A 14,729-nucleotide genomic window follows, 5' to 3' on the forward strand; every position below is an offset into this window, starting at 1 on the left:
CGAAATCCTTACACTGTTTTACCAGGCAACTAAATTTTTAAGATAGGCCCATAGACTGTAAATAACAGGGACAGGACCTCTAGATGATAGTTGGTTACCTGCTGAAGTGGCTAACTTACCAGCCACATTCAGATGTTATCAGGATTAGTCTGGTGGTATATTTCCCAACCTGGCTATGTATTTTAAAAGTAAAGAACCCCAAAATATCTCTTCTGTGTCCCTGCTCTACAGGTAATTTATTATGTGCGTAATTTCTAATAGTTTCTTCTCTCATCTCAATCAGGTGACGTAGTGACCACTTCACAGAAATATACTGAACCGAAAACATCAGGTAAGTTGTCACTCAAATGGCAAAACTGCATAACCTGTGTCAATGTGTCAATTCGACATGTGTTTGTATAACCCGCTGTTGCCATTATTCTGTTTCACAAATATATTTTAGCTGGGTTTACTGACATGGAGTGGCAGACACCAGCTGTGTCTGAGAAGTTCCAGAGCCGATTTGGCCGCAGGCCTGGAACGGCAGACAGTGGGGACACTGGTCTTGGCGCCTCAACATCTGACAGCACAGAAGGTGACAGCTTTTTCTTGCTCTGACCCCGTCTGTAGTATGTATTGTGTAACGTTGTTTTGAAAAGTCTGTCCTGTCAGTGATGGTGCTCCAGTTTACACTGCATACTGCCAGAGCTGTTTGCTTTAATGGTGGCAGTTTGTTTGTTTGATAGCCTGCTGCATACATCCGCTTCAGTCAAAAGAACAGATGCAAAATAGGGCGTCCCTACAGGATAATTACAGTCCCCAGTGCAGTTGTTAGTCCTTCAACTTTTGTACTTTAAATGGATGTTCAACGGAACATTCATACAGTGTCCACTTGTAGATACCCCACACACACACACACACACACACACACACACACACACACTACTACTACTTCTCTGTGTTGTGGCTGGGAAAGAAGCTAACTTCGTCTTCTAGTTTGTGTTGTTGTGTCTTAGACTATTTATAGGGTGAGAAAAGTGTTCATGATCTTCGGCTGCTCTGGATATTTTAGAGGTAGATTATAGTCCCAGCCAAAAATGCCCCAAGGCTCTGTTCCACTGCTCTGGTGTTGGGCCTAATTGGGCGGATGAGGTGTGGGGATACCAGGGTTGGACAGCTAAATGGAAACTGTGAACCCTCGCCCCTTGCCTGTGGTCGAGTGTCGCAGTCAAAGAGCTTTTTATAATACCATGGTTTTAAATGGGAACATCATTTGAAAGGTACACTTAGAGATGTTAAGTCCCACTGGAGGTGGTGTGTGTCTTTATTTATATATATATGTATGTGTATATACAGTGTGTGTGTGTATGCACATATATATATATATATATATATATATATATTGTACACACACACACATACAGGGGGTGGACAAAATAATGGAAACACCACATGAAAAAGGAGTTTGAAGTAATGAAATCACACTTACTAAGGCAGTTTCACAGGGAAGTCATTGAGTGCCACTTTGTAGTATGAGTCAGCATTAAAAGGTGTCTAACAGTCATCACTTTTATGTGAGTTTTCAGAGCAAAATTAGGCAGCTAACAGTTCTCAACAGGCCAAATAGTTGGCGCACGACTTGCAGGAGCAGTGTTCACAAAATTTGCAAAAACCTTCAATGTTGCAAGGGGAACAGTCTTGAAAATCATGACGTGCCAAATTCAGACTAACTGCTTGGCAAAGAGGAACAGTATGAGTTGAAGATCACCAACGGGGATAGTCAAGACACTTAACAGGACAGTTGTTAAACATCACAAAACTATAGCCTCAAAAATTAACACAGAATTGAATCAACATCTCTGACATCTCCACAAAAACTGTAGGTTATGAGCTTCACAAAGCTGCGTACATCTTGAGAAGGGGGTCTTGAACACCAGGATGAATTAAAACGCCTTCCATAGCCTGCCCAATCATCAGATCTAAACATCATTAAACCTTTTAAGGGAAGGTGCGGAGTGTGGAGTAGATTTCCATCTCCTTCATCCCTCAAAGAAATGGAGGCTTTCCTTCTTGAATAACTGTCCAGTATTTCAGTACACATAGTTCAGGGCTTGTATGACAGCATTCCTAGGAGGATTGAAGCTGTTTTGGCAAAGGGAGATCCTGCTCCTTAAGTACTTAACATTAATTTATTGTTAGGTGTTTCTGTGATTGTTGTCCATCCCCTGTATATGTATGTAGTGTGTGCGTGCGTGCATGCATGTGTATTGTGTTCGGATTACATGAATGTGTTTCTTTTATGGCTGCTCCATTTATGTATGCCTTTTTATGAATGAACACATTTTTTACAGGCCACAGTTGTGTTTTGGCCCAACTGTCAAGCAAGTTAGCAGCTTTGTCCTGGCACTATAAATGATAACAGCGCCTAGCAACATGAATCTTCTCTCCTACTTTAGCTATAATGCTGACCTGTGGTAGATAAAGAGCAGTAAGAGCATACATTGAACAGCTTAAGCAGAGTTATGCTCTTTTTTGTGATCAGTCAGACAGTGTGTTACTCTGTTTGTCTTGGCTACAGTTATCACAGTATTCCCTTTTACAGCTTCAGTAAATATTGTGTTAAATACTTTACAAAGGCGGGAATGTCTGAAAGATGAACATTTGCTAGATGTTTTCTCTAACAGAGTAGTTTAGACTTGTTCCAGCCAGTCATGAATCATTTGAGCCTGGAGGCACAATTTTTACATTTGAGGCTTGATTTTCCTGGAAATGTTGTTGCCAGAATAATCTTGTTTTTTGCTAATTGCTATTTTTCACAGTTGTTGCTATGAGCTGCTAGTTTTAATGAAGTAGTAGTACAAACTGAGCAGGAAAAAATTTCATTCACTCCTTGTTTTTGGATGTACACATGTGATACAGTGGGAGGGGGCAAGGTGCTTAAATAAGCGGCTCCCACAGATCACTCCGTAACTTGAGAGGTGGGCTATAAATACCCCTAACCTTTCCTGTGTATGCCTGTTTGTACGTGGTTGCTCAGAGCTTGGTACAGGGTGGTTTGGTCCTTCCCTGGGACAATACTTCTTTGGGCACAGGGCCTGACTGCTGTGCCGCTGTCAGTCTTAGCTTCAGTTCTTTTGGTGCTGCCCAGAAATGCAGAGGAAGGAGTACTGTGTCAGTTTAAAGCATTCTGCAGCTCACCTCCGCTCAGCTCAGCTCAGCGGTAGAAAAAAAAATGCCACGGCTAATAACAAGTTTGTGTTTGAGTGAATGCCAGGTGACCAGACTTCAGCAGGTCTCTCAGGTTTGTACTGCTGTTCAAATTTGAGTTATGTAACATGGATTTGTGTCAAGGCTTGTGGAGCTATGTACTATCTGTTTTTGAGTGGTCGTGCTGCTTGTTTTCACATTGTGAGCATAACATGGTCTCAGAGGCCTTATGTTTTTCTGTCTTTCTTCCAAATGATGACAATTTAACTTTTTTATGCATGCTTGACAGAGGGGATTGGGTGTGTACCATGGTGATCTAATGGTGCTTGTCTGTTGTTAGGCTATGTGTTGTTAAGGAGTAGCCTAATCCTTGGTTTTTATGTTGAGTGAAGACCCTTCAGTCAGCAAATAAACTGTTCTATTAAGGCTGAATTTTACATGGTGAATAAATGTTTTGCATAGGCCTGTAAATTTGATGCATTTAGCATGGCAACCAATATAGGGTTTATCTAAAATTGTACAGCAGACATTTTTATATTAACCATGCCTAGTAAATAGCCCTATTTCTAAGCTTTGGCTAAGTCTACTCTAAGCCTGTTCCCTGGGTTGACTCGGTCAGTACTAGCTAATTTTTTCAGTGGTGACACCTCATCAACAAAGTAGGCCACCCATAAACCCTGCTGCGTATACTTTACATCACCAACTGAAAATAGAGTAAATGGCCTGCACTAGTGCTCTAGATATTCTCCTCTAGTTTAACAAGGTGCATTTATATTTGAATACGGAAAGAACAACACTTGATGTAATAGCTAATTACTCTTCCTCCTTTTATTGTTTAAGATTTCTGCAGGTCAAGCAGTAGCCCCTCCTTCCAGCCCATCCGCAGTCAGATCCCCATCCCCACTGCACATGTCATGCCATCCACGGCCGGAGCCCCGGCCTCTAAGCCCCAGCCATGTATCCAGGACGAGTCCCAGGCCTCTGCTGAGGTTCACAGGACTTCCTCTGGCTCCAGAACCTCGAGTGGCTCCAGCTCAAAGTCTTCCTCACTCTCCAAATCAGCGTCTTCGCCCAACTTGGATGCTCAGGCTGGTGTGGGAGTAGATCCCGTGGGGCCAAAGCCAGACTGTTTGAGCCGATACCGCAGCCTTGTCAATGGGCTGGACCACTCACTTTTCCCCATGGGGGAACACACACGCGTGGACGAGGGCCAGAGGTTTGACACTCCTGCTGTGGAACCCACGCTAAACCAGTCAGCTCTGCTGGGGGGGTTGTGCCCTGATGTCAGACTCAGATTACAGACGACTGGGCTTGCAGACACCTTGGACTGTGGGTCTGAGGCCTACAGAGGAGGCATGGAGCACACCTATAAGGTTCTCCCTGAGGCACGGCCCGGGGTTCCCGGTGCAGCAGAACCCTGTAACCAGAGGGGCAGCCAGTCCGGTGGGGCCGGATCAGCTGGCGCGTATGCTAGCCCTCTGGGCCTGCAGACACAGGCCCTGTTGAGGGAGCATGCGGGCGCCAAAGTTTATGAGCCCTTGCTGCAGGACAGATGTGGCGAACTATCCAGCTGGCAGCAGCAACAGCAACACAAGCAGCAATTGGAGAGTTTACGCCTGCAAGTGGAACAATTGCAGGTAAGCATTAATAGTAAATAGGATTATGAGTAGAGCAGTAGCGAAGAGACTTATTTATTTCACATCTATGATTTTTATATATATATATATATATATATATTTCTCTGTTTAATTATGTATGTAATATTTCTATCTTGAACAGTATTACATGCAACAAGTGAAATTCATGTTGCCTTGTCATTTTACTTTACTTTTTCCCGAAAATTCCAAATTCCCTTGGGATAGGGCATCAGAATAGAGCAGGAACCACTTTAAACCACTTTAAACATTTTATGTAGGATAACATAGAGGGCTTTTAGTTTTGAAGACAATATAGAAATCTTTGCAAATTCAAGCAATGATGCTCATTCAAAAAAGTGTCACTTTTAGCCTAACATATGAAACTTGAGTGCAGGATTCAATGTGGTAGCCTATATTCTTAAGAGCTCCAAAACACACCCAGATTTGGCAATGCATCCCATGTATGTTGGAAGAAGACCTACAGTAGTGTTAATGGAGTCACACAGGTTGAATTGCATTCTATTTTGAAGAGCGATGAGCACTACTCAGTGCTCTACTCAGTGCTCATCTGCATTTCTCTGTTGTCATTGCCATGCCTGTAGTTTTTAAAGTTAAGTTTACCATCCTGTACCTCATTAACAGAATTCCCATAAGGAAATAAAATGAGTGCAGCATTATTTGTTTGGTAGAATTCAGCATTAGGCCAGTCTCTGAACTGAAGTTGCAGCCTATATACTGTATCCTGTCTTATATTTTTGTCTCTGCTGGTATAGTTAATGACTGCTGGAGTGGGGCAGTACCCATCGCTATACTCCACCTCCCTGCACTCAGAGTCTGGCAAGTGGGATGCTCTGGTCAAAGCCAATGAGAGTCTGCTGAAGGAGAAGGAGCTTATCATAGAGAGGTAAGTGTCTCAGGGCTATTTAACAGTTTTACTGCTTATGTTGGGATGGTAATCTAGGTAGGGGTGGGAAAATCATGTGATAATAATGAAATTCTCAATACTTGCAGTACAATAAATATGGTGATTTGATACTGCTATCTATTGCAATTGAATTTGTTTTTACTTATGTTTTTACCTTTGTGATTATACTTAAAGTTATCAATCAATCACTAAATTCAGTTCAAGGCCTTGAAGACTTTTAGTCACTATTTCAACAACCAAGTTTTCCAATTTTAAGAACATCATTGTGTGGTCTTACATTACATGGGAATAAAAATATTTGTAACTGTAGAAAAAAATCAATATTGTGGAGGGAAAGTATTGCCGTATTCCGTATTGATTTTTTTTTTCCCATTTCTGGGTGCTATACAGTGCTTTTGGCCTGTGTCTGTTTTTTCTCACAATATTGCTGCCTGTATTGTTGTTTCTCTGTTCTTGCTTGCTGTATTGATGATGTTTGGACTTGGTCATGATGCAGACAGAAGCAACACATGGCCCAGTTGGAACAGCGTCTGAGGGAAAGCGAGCTGCAAGTCCATGGAGCTCTCCTGGGCCGCGGGGCTCCATATGGGGATGTGTGTATGCTCCGGCTACAGGTTAGGCGAAACACATGCACTGGCTCCCACAAACAGCAATGCAAACAATCCACCCATACAAATTAAGCTAAGGACATAACACCACTTAATCATAACTTCACTATCACATGGTGGTGTTACAGGAAGCTCAGAGGGAGAATGCGTTCCTGAGGGCTCAGTTTGCTGAGCGAACTGACTGTGCTGCCCAGGAGAAGGCGGAGGCAGAGTGCAGGCTGGGGGCGGTGGAGGCCGAGACCCGGCGTCTAACTGACACACTGAAGGAGAGCAGCGACAGGCATGCAGAGGAGATGAAGAAACAGGAAGAAAGGGTTTGTGTGTGCCTGCCCAACAGCAATTACTAGTCAGTAAGTATCAGTATCTCAGTATGTCATGACAGCTATAATATTTGTGCAGATTCGCAGTCGAGACAAGCACATCAACAATCTGAAGAAGAAGTGTCAGAAGGAGGCGGAGCAGAACAGAGAGAAGCAGCAGCGTATTGAGACTCTGGAGCGCTATCTAGCCGACCTGCCCACCATGGAGGACTACCAGAGCCAGAACAAGCAGGTGAAGAGAGTTCTGCTTGAAGTCCAGTTTCTCACTGGGCCTATCCTAATTTACGTTCTGTAAAGGTATGTACATTACAATCAATATTAAACTTGGACGCATGCTTGTTTTTGCGTCAGCTTCTGGAGGTTGAACAGCGGGCAGCCCAGCTACAAGGCAGAGTAAGAGAGTTGGAGGTCTGTCTTGAGGAGGCGCGCTCACACGCCCGGGAAAAAGACACACAGCTGGAAGAGCAGAGACGCAGGGAGAGAGAGCTGCTGACCACCGTTACCAAGTACACACACACACACACCACAATCTCCCATCTATTCATTAGGCATGTTCATTCTATGCCATTGTCAGTGCATATTCATTGACCGTATCAACTGTACACAACCCGTCTTATGTGTTTTTGTATTTGTCTGTATTAGTTTGCAGGAACGGGTGCAGGAGGGCCTTGAGGATGGAGCCAGACTGCCTTCCCTGGATATTGAGAAGCTCAAAGGAGAGAACAATGCTGTGAGAGAGGAGCAGCAGAGACTCAAAAAGGTATGTCATTATTTACCTGTTAACCCTCTTAAAGATGCTCATCTCAGTACACTTAATGTTAGAAACACTAAACACCTGTGCTGCTCATGGAACTGCTTTTATCTACACCTCCATAGTGCTTCTGCATTCAATCTAACAAAGCAGAAAGGTATAGTTGTAAAGGTCCATTCCTCTCTTTGCAGGTCATTGAGAAGCAACACAGGATGATGGAACAGCTCGGCTCCAAGATCCGGGTATTTATCTCTTCACAAGAAGTCTAAATGATTTGTGTGACTACTGTCCAACTATTGTCCTTGACGTGTGTGTGTGTGTGTGTGTGTTTGTTTGTGTCTGCAGACTTTGGAGGAGCAGGTGTCTCAGGAAGAGAGCAGCTCCCAGGCTCTCAGAGGGGAGGTTCTGGCCAAAGAACAGAGTCTGTTACAGCTCCGCACAGCCATGAAGGAGGTGAGTTAGAGAAATCCAAAGGCGTAATCCTGTTTATCGGTTTGGTATCCAGAGAGCATGAAGAGGTCCTGGATGTAATCAGCCACGCGACTAGCAGCCGTACGCTCAGAAATTCATGCTACTCCATTGCCTACCGTTAACACTGCCTGCTGTGTTTCAGCTGTCAGCCCAGAACCAGGAACTGATGGAGCAGAATCTGACCCTGCAGGAGCAGATGGGAGATCCAGAGTGGAAAAACGCTAACCAGGCCTCCTCCGCCCCGCAGCCGGCCGGGGCTTGCCTCACGCAGAGGCTACATGGAGAAATGTCCTCCTGCCTCTGTGACCTGCGCTCTCTGTGCAACGTTCTGACCCAGCGAGCCCAGGGGCAAGACCCCAACCTCTCCCTGCTTCTTGGCATCACATGTAAGCGCTGCTTGATTTCATTTTCTTGTTCGTAATAGAGATAGTTGTAGTTGATAGTTGTACAAAGCCACATTTCATATATATGTACAGTATAACAAATTATTTCAGGAAATTATTAGTGCTCTAAAAAATTTGGGTTGAGAAAATTATGACACAAAGAATGTCCTGTGTTTCTTCAGCACCACCTCCCATGGGAGAGCAAGTAGAGGACTGGATGAGTCCAGAGGTCCTGCAGAAGAAGCTGGTTGAAGCGCAGCAGCTCCGTCGAGATGTCGAGGAACTACGCAATACAGTATCGGATCGTTACGCACAGGATATGGGCGAGAACTGCATCACCCAGTAACCTGCCCACCCCGGTAATGGGTGAAAACTGCACGACTCCCACTCCACCTCTAAAGCGTTTGAAATGAGTTTGGCCTTCATGTCTGGTTGTTGAATGTCAGAAAGAAGACTGAATCTTGATTTTAGTTTGGGACAGAGACTACCCCAAATGGTTTAGCGTCCTCCACTTTTCTCAGTTGACTGTTCGTCGAATAATCTCAAGTCTGCCTGTTGTTCGGAATCATTATCCCATCTACTTCAGTCCAAGGGCTATCAGAAAAAGAACTTAACTCTTATACTTGATCCTTTTAGCATTGTGTGTGTGTGTGTGTTGTTTTGTTTTTTGTTTTTTAAATGATTGTTTTATGATGACATGCCTCTGTCTGTTACCAAACAGTCTTCCACTCCTTTTTTTTACTCCAGTGGATAGGTGTTTGTGTAAAAATCCCATTAATATAACTTATTTAAATTTTACTTTCCCTCTTTAGGGAAATAATCCAAGATGTGGTTGACAATCAACTGAAAATATTTTAATCTGTGTTTTTCGAGTGAGTTAAAAAGGAAATGTTACTAACATGCCATTATTTACAATGGTGTACACTGTAACATTAGACTCTGCTGTGTGGTATGTGACTTAACAACTGTAGGGCTATTACTAAATCGACATTGTCACACCAGTAGGCCTACATCAGTTTTATTACCAAAGAAGCTCTGGTCCAGGCGGTTGCACAGCTCTATGAATGTTTGTGGGTGCTTCTCTCTGCTAGAGGCCTGAAGGTCAACACGTGCCTTTCTGTGATGTTTGCAACCATAATGCTGATTCATTTAGACCAACCAGAAAGGGCTATTTGCAGCTGACTCTTTTCGATATGATCTCTCTCGGTGTATCAACCAGTAGAATAGTCAATACATTCCTCGACTCTGAATGTAACAGATACTTTTGGGCTGTGTCGCAGAGCCTGTTGACACCTTTACACCGTTTTGTTCCTGGTAGCAACATGAAATTGTCAATTGATGTTTTTCCGTTGGAACTCATTATATTGTGTGATCTATATAGATTCAACAATGTCTAGATCAGTAAGTTCATAGGATACTATACATTTCAAGTTGATAATGGCTTAACTGTTTGATAAACTTATGACACTCATGACTGAAAAACTTCTGCAGTATTGATATTTATTTTTTGTTTGTGTTCACAAGTTCTGGGTCCTAACTTGTTGCCGTAATAATGTTTTGCTCAACAGTTCTACTTCAAACTTGACATCCACAAAGTGCAGATATTTAACTTGCATTAACACCATTAATCTTTCAAGGTTTATCTTTGGAAAGTTGGTCCCCGCATGCCTTAACATCTCAAATGTTTTGCGAAAATGGAAAAGATGTTTATATTTTCATATTTTTGTCCTTGTTTGCATTTGCATATTTTAGAAATAAAGATTGTTTTCAACATTATTTCTCATTTCAGTTTATTTCTGATTTCAGTTTTCAGCAGAAAGCTTGCTACGGTAGAGTTTATTTCTTTGTGAATCTTATGCCAAGATAATTCCAGGCATGGAGATGTTGATTTAAAAAATCTTCCTTTCCCCTATAAGTCATAACCTATTATAGGTTGAAGAGTAATTTTATTGTGACTGTAGTAGCCCTAAATGGGTGAAAGGGTTATTTTATTTAACTTTATTTTATTTACTTGGATGAATCAGTCAGTGAATTTCTTTGCTTCGGCCGCAGCAGCAGAGTAGCGTTGGGTGTGAGTCCACATGACAGGAGGGTCTGGCAGTCATCGCTGTAGCAGCACTGTGGGTACACACTGATGATGTCATATCCAGAGACACCCTCACCCCTGTAGATGAAGAAATATAGGAAACCATGACCCTGTGACATCTCTGGACTGGACTGTAAGAAGAAACTGTGATTGGTACTAAAGAGACTCGGGATGATGATGCCTTTGACCACGCAGGAGGCCGCTTCCTGCCGTCTCACCTGAGTTTGTCCAGATGCTGGCGGAGGTCGTCTATTGTTTCTGAGAAGCGCATTTTCAGTATGTAACTGTGATTCCCATCTTCAGACTTCACCCTCAGTGTGGTGACGTCACGGGCGGATGAGGGCCGATCAGAGTCACACATCTCCAGCCTGAGTGAGTGGAAGAGGCTGACAAGGTCACATCTATGGACGCCTATGAGATTCCAGTGCCAGTAAAATGCTCACTGTTTCTGTTAAGAAAAAGCTGACATGAGGCAATAACCGACGAATAATGTAACAACTTGTCAAAATGTAATAAAATGTCTCTCTAAATAACTAAACAATGTAATAAAATCTGATATTAACCAGCAATCATTGCATTACAAGGATTTTCATTACAAGTTCAATCTGAACATGTTATTTCATTATCTGTCAAGTTACATTAGATAACATAACACATTTGTCCAAAGTGACTTCCAATAAGTTCTTAACTCAACAGGGCTTATAACATGTTCAGCCCATTTAGAGAGAAATTTTATGACATTTTGACAAGTTATAACATTATCCGACATTCATCACATTATCCGTTGCTGCATGGTGGATTTTGAATGCTGCATACCTCTCTTTCATCGCCTGCAGTGCTGGTGTTTCTACGAGCGTCACTGAATTGCTGTTCTGGGCACCAGATGAACCCTAATGAAAGTATTTGGTTAGGTGATGAGCATACTGAAGTGTGTGTGTGTGCTCAGCATGAACAAGTACAGACAGATAGCGAGATAGCTGACTAGTGATCATCTGGAAAACAGGAGTGTATAAACCAACATTAGGCCTATAGGCGAAACAGCTTAGAGTGAGGTAGATGTTCCCTGCTGAGCCGCCTCACCTGCAGGGTGGCCCTCACTGAGTCCCTGATGTCAATCACTCGACCCGCCTTGACTACCACCTTTGGCAACCTGTTCAGGAACTGGTCCATGCTCAACTTCTTGCCTGTGAACAATTAGAGAAGTTATGAGAACGAGCCTGGAGATTAGTTACTTTTAGAGTTTCCACCACATTGTCCATTTTGGGAACTAACAGAGTGATGTTTGCAGGAACAAACCAGGTGTTTGAGAGGATGTCGCGTTTGATGATTTCCCCTTTTCTGTTGCCCCAGCAACCACCTGTCCTTTGCCAGGGAACTCAGCCCACGGTCGCCGGACAATAAACTCCTCCTCTCGCCTGTCATGAACCTGCACAAAAATGAAATTTGTTCTCTGAAAATCCTATCTTAGTCAAAGTCGCACACTTATGCATTTGCACACACACACAGAAAGACAGAGAGGGAGAGAGATACACACCTCAAAAGGCACACCATCTGGAAATCTTCCCTGAAGCTCTGAAGGAAAATACCCGTCCATCAGATCTTGCATGCACTGCTGAAAAGAACAAGACAAACAGGATGTGAACTAAAGATCCTAAACAGCTCAATTTCATTTTTCTGTCCAGTTTTAACCAGCTAACCTGAGTGCTGCGCTCCTGATAGGAGCGGAAAGGCCCGTCAAACATTACGATGCCATTACTGTGGAGCCTCAGCTGGATGGGCTCCTGTCTGGCTAACTGTGCTCCTGTGGCTGTCGCCTGCACAAAGGACTCTCCCTCTCCTGCTAGGATGTTCAGTTCTCTGACGTTCTGCAGCACCAGGTCAAAGTTCATGCAGAAGTTCCTGACAACGGAGGAGCCTGCAAAAGAAAAGTACTCACTTGTCCTATGGTGAAGATTCAGAGGAATCCATCCTAGCATTAGTCAGTGCAGCTATAGCTCTACTAGTTGAATGTTTTTAGGAAAACGTACGGCTTGTGAAGAAGATAATAGTCGTTCCTCTACCTGGCTGCCACACGCCTCTCTCTGAACTCTGGGTCTGCAGACGCTCAGCTTCCTCTCCCTCCGGTCGGCACCTCGTCTCTCCATCTCCCACCCAGATCATGCCATAGTCGCTCAGAAAACGCTGGCAGGGAGAGCAGCACACTTAAAAAAAACTGGTCTCAAGTCAAGTCCCAAGTCTAAATGTAGAACACCAAGTCAAGTCAGAAGTCAAGTATCAATTTAATATCTGAAAGAAAACAAAATATCTAGGACTTTTCAATGCAATATTGTTTTAATAGTATAAAAATTTGGTAAGTGCATCATGAGTTTGATTTCTATAATCAGTTTCAACTTAAATAAATTCAGTTGATTCCATACAAATTCAGAAAACAGAATTTAAATTCAGTCATCTGGTGGAACAAATCTCGTCACTTTCAATCTAAGTCATTTACACAAACACAAGATCTTTTGTCAAGACTCATCGAAGTACAAGTCAAAGTTAAGTCCCAAGTCACCAGAACCTAAGTCAAGTTAAGTCTCAAGTATTCTCTTCATGCATCAAGTCAAGTCTCAAGCAGTTCAAATTGTGACTCAGTCTGACTTGAGTCCAGTCATGTGACTCGAGTCCCCACCTAATCACAATGAAAACAAATGGATGAATCTTTAATGGTATTAACGTACCTCCATTTCATGCACTTGGGTCTGCAGCTGGTGGCACGTCCCAACAAGATCATCTCTGTCGCTCAGATCACCTATGCTCTCTAAATTCACACATGGGAAGGATTGAGCCAAAACCAAATCCTTTTATCAAGCACTTCTGAGATGAAGGGTAACTGTGTTGAAGTGCATTTCAGTGTATAAGGCAGAAATTGTGAGCATGTTGTAAGGAATTACCTGAATTTTTAAGAAGCTTCAGTCTCTCCTCCAAGACAGAAATCTTTTTATCCTTCAGTTAAATGAAGAAAAATAACTTGGGAGTTGGACATACTGTATGTTTCAGAGAGGTGCATACTGTACATCTGTTTGGGACATTTTGGTTTGGATAGCAGGAAGTGATTTCTCACCTTGCGTTCAATCTCCTGTGCTTGACTCTTCACTTTTGTCTCCAGCTGGGTCAGGCGCTGCATCATGGAAGACATTAGCTCAAAGTCGCTTGGTGGAGCACCTTAACAGTTATTCACACACACACACACACACACACACACATAAGCAAGCACACATGTTACCATTATGTTATTGCTTTGCTAGTAGTCTCTTTACAAAGTCTTAACCCCAACCCATCATATTATTAAGACAATGTTATTTTAATGTTGTAAAGAAAAAAACATTTCTGATATGAACAAAATGATTCAGACCTACAGAATGAAAAAGGTTAAATTTCACCTCCAGGTCTATCTAAGAAGATGAATTGTGCTTTCAAATAGCTTTGTAATAAGTATACCTTTCTTCAGTGGGGCTTTTGACTTTGAAGTGGAGACAGCATCAGCATGAGACACCGGGGGAGGATTTACATCAGAGGGATCATCCTCGAGCTGTGTGGCCTCATAGTCTGACAATACCACAAATATATGAAAATAGCAGTCACAAGACATCTGCAGTGTTTACCAGTCAGGGGGAAGCAGCTGGAGAATCCAAATCAGCTGGTGAAAGAGTAGTGTGATGGCTGCTGCAGTGTTATATTGTGTTTTAGTATAGGAATACCTGTGAGGAGATTCCCCCTGTATGGCACTCTTCCTCTGCCCCTGTTGGTCAAAAGACATGTTTGTGTTCCCTATGCAGATCCACCCACTTGCACATTGCAGTTGTAATTTCGCATTGTGTCATTTGGACTCTCTCAGTGAATAGCCTACCATTGCTGATTCTGAAGTGGAGCGCGTCTAGTTTTCTTCAGCATCGACAAAGGGGAGCTCATTTCACCACGAGACGAGCCTTACCAAATAAGAAATATCCGCCCAAAATATTTAAGACCAAGCTCAAATTCTGGCCTGTATAAATTCGTGATTCTCGTGCTCTGTTTCTTTCCATGCACAGATAATGTTTGTTTGGAGTCTGTTGCCATTGGAAACATGGAGAGAGTGTGCGACACTTTGGAACGAGACGATGCCAAGGAAGTTCTTCTATCCTCCACAGGGGGTCGCTGTGTGTGTGTGTGTGTGTGTGTGTGTGTGTGTGTGTGTGTGTGTGAGAGAGAGAGAGAGAGAGAGAGAGAGAGAGAGAGAGAGAGAGAGAGAGAGAGAGAGAGTGTATTTTTTTTTCTAAAATATTTTTCTAAATTAGGCAGGTCAAACAGATGTAATCACAGTGGCTCAACACACGAAACGCC

General features: G+C 42.9%; 2 protein-coding genes across 2 annotated transcripts; one reads left to right on the forward strand and one right to left on the reverse strand.

The window, feature by feature from the left end:
• The first annotated feature begins 298 nt into the window (after nucleotides 1-298).
• Nucleotides 299-9,776, forward strand: cep85 (centrosomal protein 85). Its single transcript, XM_071901626.2, has 13 exons — nucleotides 299-331; nucleotides 443-574; nucleotides 4,027-4,823; nucleotides 5,597-5,727; nucleotides 6,245-6,362; nucleotides 6,485-6,670; nucleotides 6,756-6,908; nucleotides 7,028-7,182; nucleotides 7,319-7,436; nucleotides 7,619-7,669; nucleotides 7,773-7,880; nucleotides 8,041-8,284; nucleotides 8,464-9,776. The coding sequence occupies exons 2-13, from the start codon at nucleotides 457-459 to the stop codon at nucleotides 8,625-8,627; spliced, it is 2,343 nt and encodes a 780-aa protein (XP_071757727.1). The 5' UTR covers nucleotides 299-331; nucleotides 443-456; the 3' UTR covers nucleotides 8,628-9,776.
• Nucleotides 9,777-10,006: 230 nt separating this feature from the next.
• Nucleotides 10,007-14,318, reverse strand: ubxn11 (UBX domain protein 11). The gene is made up of 14 exons (XM_071901631.2): nucleotides 14,257-14,318; nucleotides 14,108-14,148; nucleotides 13,848-13,955; nucleotides 13,471-13,571; nucleotides 13,301-13,352; nucleotides 13,088-13,167; nucleotides 12,428-12,548; nucleotides 12,065-12,282; nucleotides 11,902-11,979; nucleotides 11,664-11,793; nucleotides 11,448-11,551; nucleotides 11,184-11,257; nucleotides 10,586-10,735; nucleotides 10,007-10,445 (listed from the first exon to the last, which is right to left on the reverse strand). Exons 1-14 carry the CDS (start codon nucleotides 14,316-14,318, stop codon nucleotides 10,289-10,291), a joined length of 1,476 nt encoding a protein of 491 aa, XP_071757732.2. The 3' UTR covers nucleotides 10,007-10,288.
• Nucleotides 14,319-14,729: the final 411 nt, after the last annotated feature.

This window comes from Centroberyx gerrardi, chromosome 12 (genome assembly GCF_048128805.1).
Source record: "Centroberyx gerrardi isolate f3 chromosome 12, fCenGer3.hap1.cur.20231027, whole genome shotgun sequence".
Classification (NCBI taxonomy): Eukaryota; Metazoa; Chordata; class Actinopteri; order Beryciformes; family Berycidae; genus Centroberyx; species Centroberyx gerrardi.